This window comes from Morone saxatilis, unplaced genomic scaffold, assembly GCF_004916995.1.
Source record: "Morone saxatilis isolate NCDOM2014 unplaced genomic scaffold, NCSU_SB_2.0 Contig11, whole genome shotgun sequence".
NCBI lineage: Eukaryota > Metazoa > Chordata > Actinopteri > Moronidae > Morone > Morone saxatilis.
In genome coordinates this window covers 20,061,407-20,077,864 of record NW_023339663.1, presented here as the reverse complement: position 1 = coordinate 20,077,864, position 16,458 = coordinate 20,061,407, and the positions used below count along the sequence as shown (strand labels likewise).

Sequence of the window (16,458 nt, the reverse complement as noted above, 5' to 3'; positions counted from 1 at the left end):
AATAGTGTGCCATGATTGTCTTCCTTTTACATTTCAGTTTCTACACTAATACCTCCCATTATGTCCTTCAGACTTAATTTGCCACATTGGACTTAAACCTAAAAAAACCACAAATATATCTGCCACCTTCAACAGATATACAGTAGATGCACAGAGGATGGGGAAGGAAGGCAGGTTTCAGAAGCAAAAATCAAAAGAAACTGATGATACTGTAATAGACACAAAAGTACAGTAGAAAAAAAAGACTTAAAAGACATAATGTCATTATCTCAGGGTTTGAGGTTTCTTTGCTCACCTCTCCAGAAGCCGGCTCCACGGCCTTCAGCAGGTCAGACACGGCCCCGGCTAGTGTCCGGGCAGCCCTCATCAGATCATTACCTCCGCCAACATCATCCTCCATCAGCGCAGCCAACAGCTTCACACCCTTTGACATTTCTGTCAGGTTGGAGGAGATGGTGGTGATGGCGCAACCCACTGCGGTGTAGTCTGTGTCAGTTGGATCGCCTGAGTATGGGGAGAAAGGAAAGAGTTAGGAAGGGCCATCAGATAAATAGTCTTTTTCAAACAGAGCAGCATGATTGCTCTCCAGTGAGTCTTCTTAAGATTCACTGACTAGTGTAGATGGTCTATCCATTCAACCAAGAGTCATAAATATTTGCCTTTAATGGAGTAGAAACTGCATAAACACATCTGTCCATTTTAGAACAGGGAAATAAGCAGGAACAATTACAGAAATGTATCAATCAGAGTGGCACAGAGCCAATATTCACCAAACCAGAGCGGGACAAGAGGGAACTATTAGACTTTATACAGGATCTACAATGATGTGAATGAACACCAGGCTGACTTTAAAGTCACTAATTGACCTGATAATTTTAACTCTGCAGAAAATAACACCTCTAAAATGTACTTGTAAAACTGTGGGCACATGTCTTCACACTCTCACTGGTTTCATTAAGGATTCCTAAAAGGCTTATAATAAATCCCACAAAGGCTATGCCACAATGCAATGTAGCCCTGCTCCATGATCGAGACACTGATGTTAATTATTTCATTGCCAGTGAATTGCATTAAATCCAAGCCAGAACACATTCTGCTAAGTCATGCCAGTGCCACTGACCAGCTGTGAGGTTGACAACAGAGGCTGTTCCTGCAGTGATGGCGTCGACCTGGGAGTGGATCTCGTGTTTTGACTCGTCCATCTTGTTCTGGATCCACACCTTGGATGCCTAGGTACACAGAGGTAGACCACACCGAAATACATTACTTTGCAGGCAGAAAACGCACCTAAAAAGCAGCATCAGTTTTGATTTTGTTTTATGGCTGCTGCACATTATGTATATACATGCATAGATTTGGAGTATGTGAGGGTTTTATGTTAACCGTAGACACATGTTTGTGTGCTGTACAGTACCATGTCCTGTCCCAGTGGTGGCAGGTTGTCGACCTCCCCTAGATCAATCTGGGCCTTCTGCACTGCTTGCATACTGGTGTTGATGGTTCCCATCAGAGCCTGCTGGGCTGAACTCTACATGTGCAGGAAGATAAACAGGTCAATTTCTCACAGGATGCACCCTACAGTGATTTTTCAAGGAACCTTGCGGAGGGAAGATCATTGTCCCCCTGTGAAGCTTACTGTTAAGCATGTGTGTACAGGACTTTATCATTGAATAAAGTATACATTACACTGAGAGCCATTTTGCTGTTCTTACCAGTGGTGGCATGTGTCCACGGTGCATCTGACCCATTGTGATCTGCTGTTGAGCAGATGGCATGGTGCCCATGCTGAGCGACTCGGTGCCAATGGAGCCGGAGCGGATCACCCCAGGCAGCGCCACTGAGCCATGCTCCACCCGGCCTACACGATTAAACTGCTGCTGAAGGATGGTGGACCTGCAGGTACACAAATAGGCAGTCAATGCAGAATCTATAAACGTTAAAGGGTTAAGCGCTTGTCTTTAAAACCCCATGGTCTTCAAATGACGTCCTGTCTTAAGTTAAAGTAGAATGGTACACAGCGTGAAAAGAATTCTGAAGTTTTCCTTTAGAGAGTCAATCTGGCAAGTTACATTTATTTACAATACTTTAGATTCAAATCACACTGTCAAGTTTTCAACTCAAGCAGAGAAAATCTCAGTTAATGTGTGCTTGGTTGATAAAGCCTGAGAGTCACAGGAATCTATTTAACTGATCCAACTGCAGTGACTAGTGCAGGGAATGAAGGTTTTCCAAGCACGCCTGCCAATTTTGTTCATATACGCACAGTGGCCTTTATGACCAAATTGATTAATCATTATCCTCCCAGCCACTCAAATTACTTGCTCACAGATCTGAAAAAACCTGTGCCAAACACGATGGAGCATGATGAAAATGCCTCACCAAATGTAGAGAAGAGACCAGAACCAAGTAGGAACATAATATGGTTGTCTGGATGCAAATAAAACACCCTACAAAATATGCAGCCAAAGACATATTTTAAAGATATTTGTGAATATATTTACATCAACATGTTATGTTTTCTGTCCATAGTGTTTCCTGGTATTATTTTGCAACACATTATTCAATAGAATAATCAACAGAGGGAGAGAGCTAGTGGGAATGGGAATGGCATGAACTTTTACACTGCACTGAAAAACAGAACTTCCTGGCCCTTGGTCCCTTTTAATATTTATTCCCATCTATACATCACAGACCTCACTTGTCACCAAAATAATAACTTCCTTTGCGCTGCCACATTTGAATGACAAGCCCACCTTTGCTTACTTACAATAAAAGACTATAAATTAAAATAATATACAGAGACCAGAAGCACATTCAAAAAGGTAAGGAAAGTGCCAACTTGTTGTTTTACTCTTCCTCCAGTCACATACATGTATTGTATCTCTCATAGAGATGTAAAAAAAGGAAAATTAGACCAATTATTCTAACAATAAAGAGCATACACGTACATGTACGAACATGATGTACAGATGCATCCATAAATACACCATCAGCTGAAAGCAGAAGCCAAATAACAGTCCAAAATACAGCTGTAGTGTAGTTATATATCAGAGACAAGCTGAAACTGTAGCAAAACGCATGAAAACAAGGACACAAAGGAGGAAATAAACTCAACCAACTGAAGACAAAAAGAGAGCATGTTTCGGTTTCTTGGCTTTGTGTGCGAGTGTGTTTATGGTAGAGATTTAACACCAGGCAGCGTGGTTGTGTTCATTTGTGACAGTGGGCCACAAACACACAGCAGACTGACACTGCAGAGTCCCACTGTGTACTTCTGGAAGACAAAGCTTTGTTTTGTTTTTCCTCAGCGAAGGCCTTCCAGAGTTTGGCTTGCTGTGTGTTTGCAGTATTAAAGAGTTTTGCCTTCGGCCCCGCACACAAGCCCAGATAAAACAAAAGGGGGAGAAAATAAATTTATAATTGCAGCAAATACCCTCACAGTTGACAGCAGGATAGCAATATCAATTGAGGCTAGACAGGAAAAAAGGCTTCGGTTACCCACTGCGTATAAATGAGGTAATACACATCTAATCAGGAAATGTTCCGATAGAGCCTTTGCTTGTCCAGGGCAGCAGAATTTCCTCTCATAATGATTATCTCTCAGGATAAAGTCTGGCTAAGGAGGTGTTCATCTGGTGAAATTAGGTCCTGGAAGATGGATGTGTGAGCTGTGTTTGAGGGCGGTGTGAGAAGGAAATTGAAAAAGGACACAGTCTCATATTGTGTTTTGCCAAAATAATATGCAATAACTTCAAACCCTCACCACTGCACAGTTTATAGTGGACTATAACACAACAAAGCACTACAGGGATGATATGAGAACTACTGTAAGGATGTATCTATAGAGTTACAAGGTTGTTGCGCCGTAGCTTTATTTCCTTTTCTTGCCTTTGCAAAGCTTTCTCTATGTCAATATAGTGTACGGTTTAATACAGCATGGGTTAAAGCTGCAATTGGAAATGTCATAGAAAAAAAAAAATGTGTCCAAAAAGTTCCAACAACTTATTTTAAGTCATAATTTACTAATTTACATACTTTTTCGGGGATACGGATTCCTCAAGCATGGTGGACTCCTCATCACCTTCTAGTCCAAAACGGTCTTTGCTTTGCTTCTGCAGGAGAGAGAAAAAAATACATCAAATATTACCTTCAAAAAGGAGCCAGCAGTGTTTATTTAGAGAAGATACCCTGAGGCTATCTCTGGTGAATGTCAGATTTAGTGTTCCATAAAAAAACATGGGCCCAAATTTATAAAGCAACCTTTGGTCTCAGATTGACACATATTTAATTCTACTTTTAGGCTTTGAGTACACCTGATGAAGGCAATTTAAACTGAAATGTCCTATGAAATAAACAAGAGCAAAACAGTGTGTGGGAGTTTTTCCACGTTTATTGAAGTCGTATTGCCTTGACATACCTGTCAAACCTTCATTTGTGCAGAGATACAGTATCTTTTAGGCATTTTAAAGGGCATTAGGTGAAGAAATTGCATATTTGTGTCTTTCATAATTGAGGAAAGAAAGAATGGAGACCCAAGTATGATGCCTGCAGGGAATAACTGTTAATAAGACTTATTCCACTCATTCATTTTAAGTGACTTGAGGTCAGTGATTGCTAAACAACATGAGTTCTTACAGTGTGCCACATGAGCCCAGCTGTCCTGTGCTCGTTTTATTTATATAACTGCAGCTGTAGCCTGAATACATCAAGCATCAACAGATCTGAGACTTTATCTGCCACAGAAGGATATTGATTCTTATGATTCATCTGCGTCTCGAGAGATAAATGTCTCACCTTTTTGAGGATAATGTCGATGTAACCAGCAATGAGCTGAGAGATCTGTTCCCCTTCAGTGGTCTGCACCGAGTAGTAGCTCTCCTGGTACTCCCCAAAGTCCTACACACACACACACACACACCATCTTAACCATGTATTTTATACTGGACTTTAAGGAATGTAAATACTGCAGTGCTTGTACTCTACACAGGCTGAGGATTTACTGTGAGGATTAATGTGAATCCATGCAGACAGCTAGATTCAGATGAATACTACACATTGTGTTGGGTAAAATCAAACTGCTGCAACATACAGAGTCAGAAGAAGAAGAAGAAATCTGCTCCAAGAAGCATTTTGGCGCAGATTTTATGTAAGAAACTGAGTAGGAAAAAAATAATCTGGGAGATTTTGCTTTATAAAAAATTATTTAGAAAAAATAAGTAAGATATATGGGCCCACCATTCAATTTACAACAGAGAAACATATGACTCCTTCAACGTGTGAACGACCAATCAACCTTGAATCCATTTTAAGTCCCCGTGTCACAAAAACTCACAGCCTAAACCACAAAGCACTCTTCTGAATTAAGGTAGAGTGTGTTAATTTAATAGAGACAGTGCTTCTACCAGATCTGCAAGATTAAATCCATGTTGTTCATTGACTCTGGGTGCTGACACAAAGCAGGGATATTGACAGGGAAGACAAAAGAGCCTGTGCAGTAAGAGGGAATGAAAGGACAGGCAGACTGAGCACTACAGTGATTGTTTTATGGCCACTGCAGGGAACAGCTGGGTTCACTGAGCCTTCCTATTTACTACTAGAGATGTAACGCTCAGTGTGGAAAGAAGGAATAAAAGATAAAAAGGACAAAGACAGAAGTACCATAACCTTGCGATTTCTTGTGAAAAGATATATTCAGAACTGTTGCTTCTGTGACAAATCGTATCCAGTCAGAAGTTGTTGTTTTTTAAATCTTTGAGGTCAATGTAGAGTGTATGTGTCTCTTACCAGGGTGAAGCTCTTGGGTGATGCTGCCCACCTCTTCACAGTGGTAAGTGGCCACTCCTGAACCACATCTTTGGTCCTCTCGTCCACTCTCATCACAGACTCTTTGGTGATTCCCAGGAGCCGTGGCACCAACTTGTTCTTACTCTTCATCTTTTCCTGTAAATAACAGAAACTTTATTTAATACTTTCCAAACTGGACAAAAACACTGCCATTAAGCCAAAAACATTACAGCAAACAAATACTGAATCAAACTGGAGAACAGATTAACAGCACTTTGTAACGTCCTGTAGTCCTTTCCTAACCCAAGCATCATATTTTTTAAAAATATATTACAATTAGATCATTTTGCAACCATTGTTGGACAAAAAAATACCACACATACCATATTATGACTGCCAACACTAAACAGGTGTCAACCTACAATTTTAAGCTTTGGATAGAAATGTGACTGACAATTTGTTTGACATTTGACAATCTTAGTCTCAGTATTGGAGTATGAGGTTTTTATCTGCACTTTTTATATCACAGCACTGTGAGTTTTGTAATAAGTTAGTTTGACAAAGCACTGTGTAGCGCCTTTTTTCTGCCAGTTGAAAAAAAAAAACGTTTTTGTTTATCGCTTATCACATCTGCATTTCAGGAAATCAAAACTGCTTCACAACATCTGAAGGCTGGATTTTTCTCAAATAACTTGGCAGGAAAGGCAATTCAACATTTTAATCTGTTTAAATGAAGTAAACGTTATTTATTCTTCCTAATTTAAATACATTGAATTAAACTGTACACCAGCTATTGATTGGACCAGTAATGGTTACATTTGTAGACATTTTAGGTTTAAAACATATACTTTTCTTTTCATGATTTTTGGCTCTTTTGATGTCTGTTTTTATAGATTTATGTTGCACTGTAGGTTTTGCCAACACACACACGCTACTAATAGTATTAGCGATGCCTCAGAGAGTGGTCATTGGGCCTCTGAGTACTGCTACTGATCATAACACTGCCTGCAGAAGTAGTAGGACCATCATTAACCACCATAGTACTATCACTATTACTATTACATACTACTAGTACATAGTTTGACTGCTGGAGACCACGCAGTGCCCCCATTACACCCACTTTAATTGAAGTTTCATGTGTTTTAATGTCACTTTGGCTTTTCTCGCCTGTATTTGTAATTGCCACGTGTAGCGTCTCTGCTTTCCATTGTCTTATGTATACAGGAAACTTCACTGTCATTGGACCACATCGTATAGATATAGGTAGAATAAATACATGAAAGCAGATGATCAACCAGACACCAACCTCATGATGCGAAAAAAACATTTTACATGAAGTCAACTGTATTCCTTTCAGCGAACAATTCTGCCCCCATTAAGATTCTTTCATTTTCTTTGATTTTCATATCCCGCTGCCTACTGAGGGTATTACTTGAATAAAAAGGCATTTAGAGAAAAGCACAGATTAACAGTTCATGCAACAAAATTAAAATTCACAGGCCTAGCTGTTTGAAACTCTAATTTTGCTGTCACATCGATCTGCCAAGATGGGTATTCATCTGTCTAACCAGTGAAAAAAACATAAAACTCTTCCCAGTTAGTAATTAAAGCGTTAAGTCTTAATCATGTCTTAATCATGTCTTTATCTTCCTGTCAAAAACTCTCAACCTTCTCCTGTATTCACTAAGCCTCTAATGTCATACTCCAGTTGCTGTCTGAGCCCACAGAACTTATTTTCCTGCCACTTGCATGGAAAGAGAAAGCGTTTTTCTTTAGGATCTGCAGCCGGCGAGCAGATGGACGGACCGTGATGGACTGTGACGTGAGGGCAAAGAGGTGAGTTGTGTAAAAAGTCCTGGATGGCCTGTAAACTCTCTGGGGCCTCCAGGGGATTATGGGTTAGGGACTATAGGCTGTATTTTTTCCAAGGTTATTTTTAAGATGTTTCTGCTCCACTGAATTACACTCGAGGATGACGGAAATGACAAAGGTGAGCAGATAAGATGTCAAACTGATCAAGGGGAACACAGATCCAAGGCCAGGAGGTGGGATATGGTCTCAGATGTGTGTATTTTACACTGAAAAGGAATAAAGTGAAAGGTAGAGTGTGGACTGTGGAATATGTAAGCTACTGCAAATAAAGATTGGACGAGGAGAGATCCGATCTAATAGAGAGTTGTTTTTTTAATATCTGATCTAAGCCCTTATCCTCCAGTTCTCAAAGCTACTGATGAAAAGCCAGGAACTGTCTGGTAGAGAGCAGCACAAGGGACTTTTTTTCCCCAAGCAAACACCAGAAATGATCTCATTTTCTATGAGAGCTCAGCGATGAAGTTTGAAAAGGTGAAAACTGGAATGCAATTATTGATGCTGACACTGAAGTTTCCCATGACTTCATGCAGGCTGTCCACTAGGCAACAAATGATGTGAGGGGGAAAAAGTTATCTGTCACTCTTGTCATAGCAGTTACACTAGTGCTACAATTGGAAATCAGCCAATTGCTCCTTTCAGCAGGTATCTGCTGGACTTATTTGGGAGAGTTAAGTGTTCCAGGTTTTGCCTGTGCGATGTTTCCCTCATTCACTCCACTTCCTCCCCCACTCGCTCTGAAATAATCTTTAGTGCCACACTCGGCTGCACAGACACATTTGGTTTCCTTCCAGGAACACGCTGAACTCCCAGCAGACGAGGTGCTGCCGGTGTGTATTTGTATGTGCGTGTTAGTGAGTAAATGAAACAGAGACAGACATGTAAGAGATGTATGGGGGGAAATGAAATAGCTTTGTAATTTCTAACAAAATAGCTTCATAAAAGGTTGTTGAGTTTTTCAACACAGTTTAGTGTAAAAGGGGTTGAAAATGTTTTATTTTCCAATAAAGAAAATTATCTACTTTCAATTCATTTAATAATGTCAAAGACTATGTAAAAGCATAATCTATATAACTAAAGAAAATGTATTTTAGCTAATAAACAAGCAGTTGCTGTTACTTTGCATTTTTATGCAAGAAGGACCAAATTTGGCTTTGGGAGAGCAGCTTTATCATCCAGCACAGGTGCAAGAACATTCCCACTACAATCCACATTTTTTCCTTTCTTTTGAGTCTTGTTTTAAGGTTTTACCTTTTAACACTGAGCTGAATAAAAATACTATTAAAAAGGATTAAGGCTTTTCTTTCTAGCATTAATGTCATACAATGTTTTGTAATGACTATTTTTATCTTGAGTGATTTGAACAGTAGTAGTAGCATTTTCCATCTTGGTTTGGGTGACATGAGAAGCTCCAAAGGTTCAGGTGGACAAAAAATTTGCCCACCTGCTGGGTTCTGCCTTCAACCTCTTTATCCAAATTTCACACTCAGGAGATACAAGTCTCGGATTACGTTTCAAGCCATTTAAAAAAATCTGCATCCGCCCTTTTAAGTATTCTAATTTTTTTATTTTTTTTAAAAAGGAGAAAAGAATGGGCTAGATTTGTCAGTTTTTGGGGGTAAAAAACGTTTTACCACTTACCTTGACCAGGAAGAAGGAGACGCCATATGTCCGCAGAGACCGTGCCAGTTTGACGTATTTCACTTTTGCTTCAATCTCTGTCATCTCTCCACAGTTTTTGTGATCCTGTGGGTTGGAATAATTATGTATTCAGCATCTGAACAGTTGGTGCACAATTGTCAAATGAGCTGAATGTAAAACAATCAATATGTTGTTTTTCACCTGGAATATTTTCTTCTCAGCTCCTCTCTGCTTTATGTATTCTTTGGGTAGAAACTCCTTCAGGCTAAAAAGAAATAAAACATAGAAGAAGCTGAGATTCATACAGAAAACACAACCTAAGTTTTTTCTGCTAGCTACAGCCTTAAAAACATGATGAATTTGTAAACTCCTGGTGCGGAATTATGACGTAAATACAACTTTTTCATGAAAAGGTTAAATTCTTTTACTTTTAGTCAAATTGATGAAAATCAAATGCATTGTACACGTCATGTTTGGGAAACAATCTGTTTTCATTTTATTTAACATGATTCCATTTGGATCATCACCCTTCATCTTTGTACCACTGAGTAATCTTCTTGTGGGACAGAAACTTACTCTAAGAATCCAGGTTTGTGTTTATGCTCTATGTAAGGTCCAAACTGGATCTGGGCCTGGATGCCTCCGAACTCGCAGGCCTTGTCAAAAGATACGGGGTGAGAACCGTTTAGGATGTCATCTCGAGCCTGAAAGTCATAAGGACAACCTTTCATTAATTGGGATGTGCTGTCAACTCCAGTAAACATATCTGATTCAGCTAGAGGCAGAAAAACTGCACCAGAGTGCAGACTGGCAACTTCAGAGTGATGGGTCAGACCTGTACGTAAAGCAGATTGAGCTGGACAGGGTCTCGGGAGTCCACGTTCTGGTCGGAGTAGAAGAACTTGCGCCTGAGCAGAAGAGTCTCGTTCTCGTCCACCCCCTGCTCTCTGAACGTTCTGCTGTGGTCCAGCCAGTTCACTAACAACACAAGGTACAGCCACAAGGGTCAGATTATAAAAATAAACCCTTCTTTAAAAAGGCTGACAAATCTAAATATGAGTATCAGTTAATGATTTTATACAATAATCCAATCTGTGTGGTTACTCGGAAAGAAAAGGATTTAAAAGCAATGAGAGATTAAAAAAAAAAAGAAATCCTTGGAGGTTTGGGTGTTACTGATGATAGTTTTAAGAATTACCTTAGCCAGATTACATGACTACCAACTCCAAGCCATTCCTGTTAATCTAAAGGGTGGCTTCCCTCTCACCACAACTTCCAGATTCCAGTAGATATCACAGGCAGCTATTAAATGGACATCAAGTGGCCATTTTTCTGTTTAAAGAACATCACACTGAAGATTTTCATTTAAATAAATCTCTGTTAAACAATATCTATCTGTTAAAACACTTTATCGCCAAATGAGGTAACACAATAGTAATTAAAACTATGGCCCACTGATGGAAACCCTGGCATTATTGCAAGCATGGCAGTGTTACACACTGGGAGGTGGTGACATTCCTGGAAAAAAATGCTGTGTTATGTTACTTCTAATGCAAACCGAACACATTTCCTACTGCTGCAGCTTTACATTTAAAGCATTTAACTGGCGAAACATGAGTTGCCTTTTATTATGAAGTAGTTACAGTAAATGCAATGTGTTTGTCAGTGAGATTAGCAAGCATAACCGCTACCTTTCAAAAATAAAAATAATAAATACAACAGTTCCTTATGTTTGAAGTTATTTCGACAGAGTAAGTCTCTTACATTAGAACCTAACAGTATCGCCAAATAACAAGATGAGATCTTAAGGCATCGTCAACTGCAAGAGGACAAATTAATACCCATCAGGCAGACAACGGTTTTAGCATCAACAGCTTGTGAAGCAGTTGTATGAGCAGCATTACCACCCCTCCACTACCCCATCAGGATTGATGAATATAATTGTACTGAAACTCCACATCATCGTCGGTTACGTTGGCTTTCAGCTTCATTTTTCTCTCGGTCTCGCAGCAGCGTCTGTCTTTCTTCAACGTGCCCCACCCATCCCTCCTTCTTTTTCCTCACTGCTTCCGGATCAAGCAGAGTATTCCTCTAGTGTGTGCCTGCGAGATGAAAAAGGAAAAAATATTATGATCTACGATACCCACCGCGCAAGACAGTAAATATAAAACATTTTTACCATACCAAATAAAGACAAGTACAGTTAAAAATGGTGAACCTGTACAGCAAACTAAAAAAAAACTTAAAAAAAAAAAAAAAAAAACTTACTAAAACATGAAAAGGGCTAGTATAAGAAACCATGTACCATTCTACTTGCATATAGTCACAAGCAGCTCTCCCACTGCTTTTGGCTCCACCATGATGGTTTAACAGCCTCCATCCAACATTGATTTTCTGGCCTCTCTTCTTCTGTATCAAGTATATCCTAGTCCAAAGACAAAAAGTGAGAAAGAGAACAGAGAAAAAAAAGAGCCAAAAAGAAGAGAGAATGCCAGAATAAAATGCAAGAGAGAAAGAACGGAGAGAGCACTGAGGAAATGATCAAATGCCCAGGTTGCGTGGAGCGGCAGGGAGAATTATGCCAAAACCTACTAACGGCTGCCTATCACAGGGCCGCTGCTCCCCTCCAATCACAACAATGAAAGATTGGTCAAGAATAATTGGTCACAGTCATCTTTCTTACCTGGTGGCCCTTGTGGATTAAAGAGGAAAACCATTTAGGAGCTGCCAAAAACCAACCCACAGATGACTGGACGAGCGAGCACTACATGACAAACCAGCAGTCGCCTCGCGCCTTTGCAGCGGATCAGAGCCTGCAAAGATCTACAGCTGCTGCAGCACTTCTTAAAGTCACTTTTAAAACTTCCTTGATGTCCTGATTCCATTTATCCTGTGCTTTTATTCTTTCTCTTTCTGCCACTTTTACTCTGTAACCTAGTTTAGAGTAAACCATGTTCCTACAAACTGCTTGCCTTTAACCAACAATTATTTGAACAAATCAAATTTCATATTTTTTCCATCAAAAGTCACTGATCTATTAATGAAAAGCATCATATTGTACAAGTAGTGTATTAACTCTGTGTGCGTTGATTGTACTCGTTATTCACACATCTCTCTCCATAGTTTTTCGTGTGTTGTGTGTCTGTGTTGTGTGATGTGTTGGGTGTGTGTGTGTGTGTTGGTGGTGGTGTGGTTGTGTTGTGTGTGTGTGTGTGTGTTAAACAGGCTGATATATTTACCCCATTGCGGAGCATGTAGTAGTCCAGTGTCCTTCCAGACTCCAGCCAGATGCCTTTCCTGGGGTCTTCATCTGACAGAAACAGACCATAGTCTGAAGCTGGAGAAGTGAAGAGAGACATCATTACTTTAGAGACTGGGATGGAAGATATTCTCCTAGTCCTCCTGTCAGGTGGAAACAATCAAGTCGGAACATGCAACCTCCTTCAGATGACCTATATAACAGAACACAGGTCTTTATAGCTGGCAAGCTAAGATTGATTGGCATCCAATGTGTAGTTTAACATAAGTCTCAGTCAAGTCACATTAAGAATTTGTGACTCTACAAAAATGTCATATACAATATTATATATTAGAAAAGAAAGAAATAGAAACTTGAGGTAATTTTTGCTGTTCCTAAATATGTATTATAATGTTTTGTTATATTTATTGAACCCCATGTATTTACATTTGTTTTTGAGCAATTCACCAATTAGATGTATTGCCCTTAATCCCCGTTTCTTGTATACTTTACACCCCACCCAGTGTCCTTCCTGTGAAATGTCTTTTGATCATCCTCACCCTGTCCGGTCTGAGCCTCAGGGACCCTCTCTCTGATTATCCTACAGGCATCATAGACTGCCGTGGAGGGCTCGAACTGCATGGTCTTCACAACATTGCACTGGCGAATGCAGATTTTCAGCGACAACACCACCATCTTGGCAGGCGGTGTGGGCGGGGGCTGCAGCTACACCTGCGCAAAACAAGGACAGAGAGGGGAAGGACAGAGCAGATAGAGGTTGAGTCCAGGAGGTCCAAAACTTGAGCACAGTGATAAAACTCACTGACTGTGATAAATGAGCCAGATGTTGGAGGAGAAAAATGACTTTTCTGTTGCTACAGAGGGGTCGCATCCACTTTACACTCGGTCTGAAACACATTTCTCTTGCAAATGGGATTTTCAAAGACACTAAAAGTTACTTTAATCCACTGCGGCATCACTGCTATGCTTGATAAAACAGGTAACATCTTTTTTTTTATTCCCCCCTCAAAGCCTTTTTTCACTTCACGCATCTGTGCTTTCTTATAGTTAGGCCGTGCTGTTATGACACACAAATATACACACACACACAAAATGTCTTTCCCTTGAACTGTCATAAACAATGACATTTTATGAAAGAAAGAAAGTTCTAATTTGTGCACAGCAAAACCATTGTTATGCTTCATAAAACAAAAAGTGCCGACAACAAATTTATCACTTTTTGAAAACAGCCCATCTGGTCCCTGCTGGGGACAAAGAAAATACTCAATATTCTGGGCAAGAGACTTTTAAAAAGGTAAAATAAAGCAATAAAGCAACAAAGCTATCCACAACAAGTGGAACTGGAGAGGAAACTCCCAATGATCTTTTTTTCATATTAGATGTGTGAAACAAACCACTTCTTAACATCGCACTTCTGAAATCACTTCTGATGCCAGTGACCAAAACATCAACCACAGGTCTGAGCACACATTATCATCTTCACAGGTACAGAGGCAGCAAAGCAATTTCCAGCTTGTTATCTTCTCAAGATAAAATCAGTATGGATCCAACACTGTTAAACTAACAGCACACTCCATATTATCTTACCACATATAAAGTTAACCACAAACAAAGAATTATCCCTTGAATCTGCAGCTGCCCTCGGATTACGGAGCTTTACAGCGAGTTCCAGCTCATTGTTCCGCTGTGAGCCCAAAACTTGACTGTTTTGGTTAACACTCACCATTCTCATAGCGTCGCTTTGGGCCGCAGCAGGCAGCTGTTTTCAGTGACAAAGCTCTAAAACCCACTGCACACTATATGCTCAGCACCAAACAGCCAGCAGACACAGTTAGCAACTAGCTGGTGAACATAGTGGAGCATTTAGCAACAGGGCCAGATATTTTTCTCAGGAGCAAAAAGAGAGCTAATAGAGAGGGAATATTGGATATATATTTGCCAGGTGGCCAGAAACAAAACTCCAAATGAATGCTAATGTTGCTCCATAACTGCTTGATGTGTAAATAAGCTCTCTATATCAACCAAATGACTGAGGGTATGTCACTGTTGTGTTCACAGCTTTTTCCTGTTGCCCCCCCAAGTGGCAAAAAAAAAAAAATCTGTTATTTCAGGTTTAGATATGAATAAAAATACCCATAATTATGAAGCCTGCTTGTTTTTCAGATTCGGCACTGGTGCGTTTCACAGAGTAGGAGGAAGGAGGAGAAGAGAGCTTTGACCTCCCAAACAGAGCACCGCCTGTCTGGGACCAACGGGTCCACAGGGCTCCTCTGTGTCAGGGGGTCAGAGGTGAGACGTCAGTCTGGGCCATGGCTGAAGTAGGCGGGTGGCCCCTCACCTGCTCCGCTAGCCTCTGACCCTGACTCAGACGTTCAGAATCTGGTTCCTATGTGAGATGTGTTCGCATGCAGAAGTGAAGGTGTTTGTCTGGCTCACAATGTTGACACTCGTCTACAGTATCCTGAAGCCAACTGTGGTTAGAAGACAAGTAGATATTATTGAAGGATGTACGATAATTTGCCCAAATAGTTAAGCATTTATCTGAGGCAAATCTTTATTTCCTAAAAATAAATAATAATTTCTAAACATTTCTTTTTTGGGCTCAGTAACTGCTCCATTGGTGCACTACCTTTTATTGCAGCCCGTGAATTTGTCTCAGTTATTGCTTTGGGCTCCAACTCAATCAGTCAAGCACTTCCAGAAAACTCCGGTTGATAGTGGTTGGACCAGTGCCAAACTCTATCTTACCATCACTCACGCAGTCAGAGCCTGACTGAGCTTTAAGGACAAGCACCATCCTGAAACAGATATGAAAAATTATTCTAGTGATTCCGTAGTGTTCAACCTAACCTGTCAGAATGAAAAGGTCCCTCGAGGGAAGTATCATGACAGACAAAACTCCTAGGGATGCCCTTAAGAGAGGTGTTTCATTGAATAAAAGGCGATTTTGTGGAAACACTGACCGGGCTGAGGGAGATTTACAAGTATGGGAACACATTTTTTAAATACTATAAATCCTGTATCATTGTATGAATCCACAAAGCATCGCCATCTGGTTATGGGTGTTTTTCCCTCCTTTTCTGTTTTGATTAGATCATAGACTGGAGCCTCGGTGGTCTGGTTTATACCTTTGGGTCGTATTTGTTCGCCTCCACAAACAAACTGCAAAAACCACAGAAATAATGTGATATTCCTCTTTTAGACTGTAATCTCTGCAGCATCAGCCTCTACAATGGTCAGACACACAATGGTCAGACACACAGCAGGAAGAAGTGAAGAGATAAGGGGAAGCAATGAGGAAGGAGCATGATAAACTAATAACATGATGAAATGGTTATCAGTGGAACCACCAGCAGGCTCAGCAGGACTACAGACCATGAACTATAGAGAGAAAGCTATTTATGGCCGTATAACTACAAACACAGAAATCACTTTTCGATTTTAACTGTATGCCACATCATGGTCAACATCTTTAATTTGACTTTGAATCTTTGCTTGCAATCCACCGCACCCTGAGGCGCCTTTTCATTTCACTGTAACACCATTTGTAATAAGAAACCAGCAGGTCTATAATGCTCAGGTTTAATGGATATTTGACTTGGTTTTTTTTTATGCAACTGTGTCCTTTCACCACATCTAAGCTATGTAAAGCGCTTACTGAATAACAATTGATTTGAAGCATGTTAATAGAATGAACAATGAAGTGGTACAGCTGACAATGCAAAAGTGGATGCAAAAAGCAGCATTCATTCATAATTTGTTCTATTTCACGTAAGTGTGTTGCTGCGACATTTATTTATGTACTACAATGAAATTCAATAATTGTGTTCCATGGTGTAATAGTGTAATTCAGTCTGTAGTAATACAATATTTTAAATGTTTGGGCTCTGTGCTTTAAGGCTTAG

General features: G+C 40.1%; 1 protein-coding gene across 1 annotated transcript in view; it reads right to left on the bottom strand.

Moving 5' to 3' along the window:
- The window catches only part of tln2a (talin 2a), a gene marked incomplete in the record, with an annotated part of 85,520 nt that overhangs the window by 33,537 nt on the left and 35,525 nt on the right, over positions 1 to 16,458 (bottom strand). Inside the window, 18 exon segments of the mRNA XM_035682386.1 lie at positions 296 to 504; positions 1,121 to 1,229; positions 1,415 to 1,528; positions 1,713 to 1,893; positions 4,036 to 4,112; positions 4,795 to 4,896; positions 5,785 to 5,940; positions 9,295 to 9,399; positions 9,496 to 9,559; positions 9,871 to 9,998; positions 10,130 to 10,272; position 10,793; positions 11,253 to 11,383; positions 11,600 to 11,682; positions 11,684 to 11,703; positions 12,149 to 12,169; positions 12,534 to 12,631; positions 13,093 to 13,264. Of these exon segments, the coding sequence (XP_035538279.1) occupies positions 296 to 504; positions 1,121 to 1,229; positions 1,415 to 1,528; positions 1,713 to 1,893; positions 4,036 to 4,112; positions 4,795 to 4,896; positions 5,785 to 5,940; positions 9,295 to 9,399; positions 9,496 to 9,559; positions 9,871 to 9,998; positions 10,130 to 10,272; position 10,793; positions 11,253 to 11,383; positions 11,600 to 11,682; positions 11,684 to 11,703; positions 12,149 to 12,169; positions 12,534 to 12,631; positions 13,093 to 13,228 (1,878 nt within the window).